Consider the following 8,284-nt stretch of genomic DNA (forward strand, 5'->3'; position numbering starts at 1 on the left):
AACACACACAAACAAACACACACATACCCTCACACACACACGCATAGACTCTCTTTTTTCTCTCTCTCTCTCTCTCCCTCTCTCTCTCTTTCTCTCTCTCTCTCTCTCACACACACACACACACACACACACACATAAAGGTGTAATCCATGTCCTTTCTGAAGAAACAATATGTAATGCTCCCATGAGCACACACACACACACACACACACACACACACACACACTGTACACACACACACACACACACACACACACACACACACACACACACACACACACACACACACACACACACACAAACAAGGTTGATCCTCTAGGACAACAAGACTGTTTTCCTTCCAGCCCATCATTAGATTAATAAATACAGTGAACATTTGGGTGTTCCCCAGATGTTTAGCAAATCCAATCAGCGGTTCCTGAATTCCTCCCTGCTTCTCATTGCATAAGCTTTGTCCCTGATTGCTTTTCACTGATAGGATTTTCAAGATGGATGGTAAAACATGCCACCCCACGCAGTAGGTAGGCAATCACTACACTTGAGCACACCAACAGAGCACCACCCCCTTTTACAGTGACCTTTATTGGCCCTCCCCACTGTCAATCAGCTCTTCCTGCTGCTTCCGAAAGTCCAGACCATGGTGCTATTTTTTGGCTGGACTAGGACTTCATCAAAGATCCTACCCTCCTCATTGGTTGATAGCATTTGCATTTCCAAAGAGCTGGGGGTAAATGAGAGGCACAAGGCATAGGGAGGGGAGGGGGGTGAGGTACAAGCTCCTTTTCCTCCCAACCCCTTCAGCGCAGATGATCCTCTTGGCAATCAAGCCACCCTATGGAGAAGAAGCCTCTTTCCATCTACACTTTCGTCTCTCTCCCTCGCTCACCAATTAAGATGCATTACGACGGCCAATCAGCAAGCAGCCCACAAGCGTGCTCCGTCGAGACGTCGACATAGCTTGCTATCTGATGAAAAGCCATAAAACTTCTCCATGGCTCAGGAAAAATCAGGCTCCTGACAATTAGCATACATTACACTCTGGACGTGCAGAAGAGGGGACTTCGCCCGTTTCCAAACAAGCACGTATCGGACGTGATTGATAGCGCAGGTCGGACACTAGGCACAAGGAGGACATTACTCTTGCCTTGTGTGTTTGGAATAAATGTCATTCGTTATTTGGGGTTCTTTCGTTTCACTCGCGTCCAGGTAATTGGTTCCATGACTTGGAGCCAGACAAGTGGACCCTGGCATACTCAGCCGATGCCGTAATAGGTTAGCTCAAAACAAAACGCTTGCGAGAGAGGACTGGCTGCTCGACCTTGCCCTTAACCGGACGGCCATGGTCGGCGGTTCTGGAGCACCGAGTCTGAGCTTGTGGCTGATGGACGTTGGGTTTAGTCGTTAAAGAGGATGACTCTGGGCTCTCAGAAGGCAGACAGGGGCTGATTCTGAGATGCTGGAAATTGAGTATTGACAGACGCATCAGCAGGTGCCTGACTAGACTGCCTAATAGGACACAGGAGCCTTTATTAGAGATGGTGTGTGTGTGTGTGTGTGTGGGGGGGGGGGGGGGCAGCTCTCTCCCCCTTCAACAACCCCCCCCCACACACACACACACACACACACATTCCATTCTCCACATAAGAGATGCCCTTAGGCCAAGGTTAACAGTCCATCTAAGAGGCCATCAGCTTCACTGGCCTCCCCCAAACCTCTATAAAATTCTCACATCCTGATCGACCCACCTTAATGCCAACGGCTCTGACCACAGCAGTAAAGTGCAGGCTCTTTCGCTCTCTATATCTGTATCTATGTGTGAGAGACAGAGAGTGTGTGTGTGTATGTGTGTATGTGTGTGTGTGTGTGTGTGTGTGTGTGTGTGTGTGTCACTTCCTGTGATGTAGCGGTAGCTGGAGTAGCGGTCAGCGGGGCAGAGAGACCTGGTAGAAGGTCTGCTAATCACATGACTGGACTCCAGTCCTCACATCACAAGGGCAGAGAGGAGACAGACACACACACACACACACACACACACACACACAAATAATGTTCTCTCTCTCTTTTACAGAAACAGAATATTCTCTCTTTCTCTCTCTGTTACACACATACACAGAAACAGAATATTCTCTCCCTCTCACACAAACACACACACACACACAAATAATGTTCTCTCTCTCTTTTACAGAAACAGAATATTCTATCTTTCTCTCTCTGTTACACACATACACAGAAAGAGAATATTCTCTCCCTCTCCCTATCTCACACACACACACACACACACACACACACACACACACACACACACACACACACACACACACATAAACTCTACTGAACAACACATGATTGCCCCTGTCCATAGGAGAGGGCATCTCCACGCAGGCCTTGGGGCCTTGAGTGCATGAGGCTGACTGTGACTGGAGCCGCTTCCACATAAACACACGGCACTGTGCTCTGACCTACACACACCCGACACACACACACCCGACACAAGAACAGATGGGGACATGAGCACCCCTCCTACGGTCAGCCTCACCTCCCTCCCTCCCAAAAACGCACTGTAAACGCTCTGACAACACTGACAATACTTCACTGGTAGTGGCCTTTATTGTTTCGAAAAGGTCAAAACTTTATATAAAACACCTCTACCATAACTAGCCAATGAGTAGTGTTATTTTAAGTGACAAAACACAGCAACAAATTCACACAAATCTGATTTGACCCCCCTGGCAAGTCAAGAATGAACGGAACCAGAGCTTTGTACCCGCAGAATGCATCTATCTTAATTCCTCTGGGAACTAATTTTCTCGTATTTGAAACGTGGTTTACGAATGCCCAGAGCCGTTGATTGGGCACTACGAATGTCTATCAAATGCGTCTGTACGTAGCTCATAACGGCTTCGGTGTGTCCTCATCGTCTTGCTGCCCTCCCTCCATTCTGTGATTGGTTCCTTTGTTGAGGTGAAAACGAAGTCCATAGAACCCAGGCTGCCTAGCAGCATGAATACAATCGTGCGCGTAAGGCAGCATGGGAAAACCCAGGCTAACAGAAAACATTGAGGTGTAAAAAAAAAACCATTTACTTCCCAAACGTCAACAGGAGCGCGGTCCCAAAAATAGTCAGTTTACCCAAGAGTGCTAATGATTAAAGAAGTCCAAGGATGTGGGCATGAGGTAGGCTACTTTTGAGCTTTTCACACCTGATGTGCTCGCAGTAAATAGCAAAGGGGTAGTGGTTGTGCTGTGATGCAGTGTTACTGAAAAGCTTAGTTTGCCTTGCATCTGATGTAAGATCATGTGTGCTCGTGGCTCGTTTGTTTTCTGGTAATTTCTGATCTTCTGAGGGTGCTTGTGGTAACTGTTCACAAAGCATTTTGTTTTTAAAGTGGCTGCTCATTTTGGGAGCTCTGCGCTGAACAAAGACTCTGTTGGGGGAACTGAGGAAGTTGAAAGTAATGAGTGCTCATAGTCACCGCAGTCCCAGAACAGTTAGAGACACAACAGAGTAGAGATGAAGGCAATGCCATCAAAGTACCGGTACACTCTTTTTAAATGCACTTACAAATACACTGATAAAAGCAAGCACCTTAGCACCGATACAAATGCATACAGAGAGAGAGAGAGAGAGAAAAAGAGATAAAAAGAAAGAAAAAGAGAGAGACAGGGAGAAAGAGAAAAAAAAGAGAGAGAGAGAGAAGTGACTTGTTCTGACCTTGCCATCCTGCTCCTCAAACACGCTCTGGTCCACATTGCAGGCAAACAGCGAGGTGGGGAGGTCGTTGAAGTCGGTGATCTGGTGGAAGCTGTCCCCCAGCGCCGGCTCCACCGAGGCCTGAAGCACCACCAGCTCCTCACCGCCCAGCCGATACACCCTTTGGATGAATGGTGAGCCCCGCAGGTTGTTAAATAAATGCTCTCCTTTCATGGCTGCCAGAGAGAGAGAGAGAGAGAGAGAGGGGGAAAGACCAAGAACAAAACAGCTTATAAGCACTGGCTTTGGATAACTGAAAACATAAACTTCATATGCAATCTGTAGAATTTACAACACCACATATTGCTTCTGACGGTGTACATTCAGTATTGTTATACGTATGATCCACTGTATGTCTTCTGTAAAGTGATCTGGGACTGGTCGTGAAATATGCTCCATGCCTGAGTCACATACTAAGTCAGAGAGATGAGTTGGCAGTTATAAACCAGGATAAAAGAGTCTGGTGGTTTCCACAAAAAGGTAGCCGAATCTTTACTGCAGAGAAAAAAGATTTACTTTTCCACAACAGAACATTACACTCAGCTTATGCTTTCTAGCATGGCTGCTTAGAGGCACTTGAAGTTACTGTGGAGGCCCATATTTCAGGATTATGCGCTTTCCCTTGAAGCGGAATCCATAACTCTGGCCTTGCTAGTGGCTCACGCTACCATGTGAGCTTCAGCCCGACCTGAGACTGATAAATATCGCTCAATATTTTCAATATTAGTGTAACTATTTTAATCGTCTACAGCTGATGTGAATGAGGGAGACCGAGAGATGTTCTTTTGGAATGGATTTGGATGGCCATGGATTGACCTGGTTTTCTGATGGATTTTGCGACCCTACTACAGTTTTTCCCTCTCATCGATGGCACTACATGCACCCTTCCAAATGACTCTGGGATTTGTATCATGCATTGCATTCTGAGAGGGAAAGAAATTAACAGGCACATTAGCAAATTGTTCTGCTGTCTGGCTTTTCACGTTTTTTATTTTGTAACAGTTTGAACGGCAACATTCCTTTCTAGAGTGATGGAGTGTGCACTGTGAAAAATCTACTATTTGGAAAAAGCTGTATCCTACTTGCATTCAAAGGCACCAGGCTTGGCCATTTAAGTTAGCCACTTGCAAGTGCCTTTTTCACACCTCCACACTGACCTGAGAAAAGTCGTGGCCTCCATAGTAGACACCATCCCAAGGGTAACAGATCTACATGGTCCCAAATGCTCTCCTATTCCTTTTGAAGTGACCTACATTTTCAGCACACTAAAAAACTCAAATGTAATGAGCCCTAAAAGCAGGACAGGATATAATTTCTGGTGCAATTGATACCCCGAGGGCAGCAGCTGTTGAAAATCATATGCCTTACTATTTGCACAGTGTAAGCTTTGGTTCATTTGGTTCTTTTTGGTTCAAAATATTTGCTATTTCTGCTGGTCTCCAATCAAGCAACAGGTTTAAAACATGTTGCTCTTTTATTTGCACAAGGGAATGTAGCTTTTGAAGGTAAACAAACAGTGTTGTGGAGTTGAATCTCTCCTCCGAGGACAATGAACTACCTAATCTAACCTACTTTATCCTGAGGATGGGACACGTCGGAACTTTCACCTCCCTAGAACCCTGGTGTACTGTACAGATGTTCGACAGTTGGAGAATGTTGGTAATGCCCAGGCAAAAGATTAGGTGGGTGAGCTACCATCAAAACCCCTCCACATATCTCCCCCCACACATGGAAACACACACACACACACGCACACACAATTGCCACCGTTGTTGCTGGTGTTGGTAATCTCTCCTGACGAGCCAGAACACTGAGGTGCTCTGGCTGTCAGAACTGTCAGACTCACCCCCTAAAGACCCGGTGCTATTTTAGGATCAATAACCATCAACACCACACACACATACACACACACCTACACACACACACGCACACACACCACACCTGTATACTCAGACATGCATTACATTTACAAGTGGCTACTCTCTATTTCTCACGTACACACCACCAGAGATGTACAGATCACCCTGTTAGCACACATGGGACATTCTCCATCACACATATCACTCGCGCATGCACACACACACACACACACACACACACACACACACACACACACACACACACACACACACACACACACACACACACACACACACACACACACACACACACACACACACACACACACACACACACACACTACACACAACTCCTACAGTATGTACAGCATACAGACAAACACATATAAACACATACAATGTTAAATCCACACACACAGACACACACACACACAAGTGCCCTTGCCCCCCCCCCCTTCCATCTCTCACCCTCTCACACAGTCTCCCTGGCTGCTATAGATAGAGGCTTTCGCTGTCTGGCTCATTCTTGCGCCGGTGTGAATGCTTCTAAAAATAACCCCAAGGGCTAATGAAATGCACACATCACTGGGCATTTCATTAAAATGAACTGCTCCAGACAGGAGAAGTGTTAACACCACCAACATCACACACACACACACACACGCACACACACACAACCCCCCACCCCCATCCATTTCACTACACTATCATGGCCTGCCTTTCCCACAGATGTTTATGTGACATACATGCACAATAAACCCAGAGCTGCTAGAGATCGGCCCCTGAGGTCAATGGTGTCGAAGCCTGCACCCAGCCCTCTCTCCTCCCCCCCCCCCTCTCTCTCTCTCGCTCACCGTGTCCGTTATAGTCTGGCGGTTGTGGAGGAGAGGAAGTACTTTAAGTGCTGTTTTTGTCATGGAAAGGAATCCAGGGCTCGGAGCGCTTCGGGGGGAATTCAATTAAGGAATTTTGCCAGTAAATGTCATACTGCCACTGGCCGTAGCCTGCTAAATATTTTGATGGAGTTGCTTTGTTACTTACCCTTTCTCGCTGTCTGGTTTGGAGTCTGTCTGGGCTGCTGCGAAGCATTATAAAGTTGGAATTGTACATGAATGTGTGATGTGACTTAGCCTTTCGGAGATCAACAGGCAATCACTGGACCATCAAATGGATCATTTGCATTCGTACAACCACAAAATTGTTCTTATCTTTCGACAGACACACACACACACACACACACACACACACACACACACACACACACACACACACACACACACACACAGCATCAAGGTCAATTATTAAAGTTAGTTAACAACTTATTTTTCATAGAAATCTAACACCATGTCTGTCAATCCTAGCAATCATTAATGATCAGTGATATGAATTTCTCCACTGATCAAAACATGGCTCCCATATGCCTTCCCCCCATCACTTCACTAATTCACATACAGTCACTGGTAGGCACAGTAGGAGTGGTAAAAGCAGCAGCAACTGGACAACAGGACAGCACAGGGGATGTGAACCAAAAATCCACTTCAGGAAATAGAAGTGGACTAAATTCAGCAGTAGGCTACACCCAAGAGCTCCAAATACTTTCATTCCACACATGCGCCACAATCTGTCATTTACTGTCGAATAGTCAGTGGAATTGATCTAAGAAGTTGAGGACGACAAGGACGAAATACTGAATGAATGATGCGTTTCCAAACTGAGGGCGCAAGGATGACGTACGGAGACTACTGCAACCTGTTTGCTGCATCCAGCCTTTGAGTCATCCAATTGAGGAGCGGTCGTTCGCTTGTGCTCCCGTCACGGTCTGACACCATGAGCTTTTTCTATTTCTATTTAAGAGGCATGTGTGACAGGCAAGAAGAGCGAAGTATCGATGTTCTTATTTGATTGATAAACTGAGGTCTACAGAATAAAGCGCAATTCGGCTTGAATAAACTTGTTTTGAATAGCAGGCTGAGTGAATTACTAACAACAGGTGACATGACGCAAGAAAACAGTTGGTCAAGGTCAAACAATAGGAGTAGCCTAACTTTCCATGTAGATGGTGGGCTAATAATGCATTAGTCTATTTTTAAGATATGGACAGTCTTCATTAGTTGTGTTGACATGACTAACTCCAACACAATAAAGTAATGTACCCAATTGTATTTCACACCAGCACTATGCGAAGTAACTTGAAAAATACATTAGACTTGTTACGAAAAGTCGTGCTCTAAGTTACAAGGACACTTTTTTCATCACATCAGTAGGTAAATTCAGTTTTGAGCGCCACCCGTGTCGCTCGCATGGTAGCATTCCATTTTTCTACATTTTGAAACACGATCTGATAGAGCAAGTCGCCATCGCTTTGTGCTGTACCTGTTCGGGATGTAAGCTGTCCGATGCGTATCTTCCGCGGTCGCTCTGCCTCCTCACTTCCCTTTGTGAATCAACCTCGCATTCCAGCTGCGATTCACTAATCTCCTGACGTTATTGCAGACAGTTTGAATCACCAATGGCTGCCTTCCGGCATTCAAAAGATGTTTGCGTTACCCAGTAATGAAATACGGCGCGGTCTACAGGGGGCATTCTCTGACCAATGGCGTTCTCGGAGCGGAGTCTAAAAAAAGCCGCAAATTAGCAGAGGTAGCCTACGTCAGAGCTTCCAGCAGCAGTTGGA

At 46.0% G+C, this 8,284-nt stretch overlaps 1 protein-coding gene across 2 annotated transcripts in view; it reads right to left on the reverse strand.

Annotated features, from left to right (window-relative positions):
- rcan2 (regulator of calcineurin 2) overlaps positions 1 to 8,108 on the reverse strand; it is an 87,813-nt gene extending 79,705 nt beyond the window's left edge. Inside the window, exons 1-3 of one of the 2 annotated variants that reach the window (XM_076272187.1) lie at positions 7,984 to 8,025; positions 6,652 to 6,688; positions 3,713 to 3,927 (exon numbers count right to left, since the gene is read on the reverse strand). In XM_076272187.1, the coding sequence (XP_076128302.1) occupies positions 3,713 to 3,925 (213 nt within the window). In that variant the 5' untranslated portion in view covers positions 3,926 to 3,927; positions 6,652 to 6,688; positions 7,984 to 8,025. Of the gene's footprint in view, positions 1 to 3,712; positions 3,928 to 6,651; positions 6,689 to 7,983 lie in introns of both variants that reach the window. The other variant, XM_076272188.1, reaches the window with a different exon arrangement.
- Between the last annotated feature and the right edge of the window lie 176 nt (positions 8,109 to 8,284).

The sequence above is a fragment of the Alosa pseudoharengus genome, unplaced genomic scaffold (genome assembly GCF_046254945.1).
Source record: "Alosa pseudoharengus isolate Yale_2024_CS ecotype anadromous, Long Island Sound unplaced genomic scaffold, YU_APseudo_1.1 YU_APseudo_1.1_scf_7, whole genome shotgun sequence".
In the NCBI taxonomy this organism is placed as follows: Eukaryota; Metazoa; Chordata; class Actinopteri; order Clupeiformes; family Clupeidae; genus Alosa; species Alosa pseudoharengus.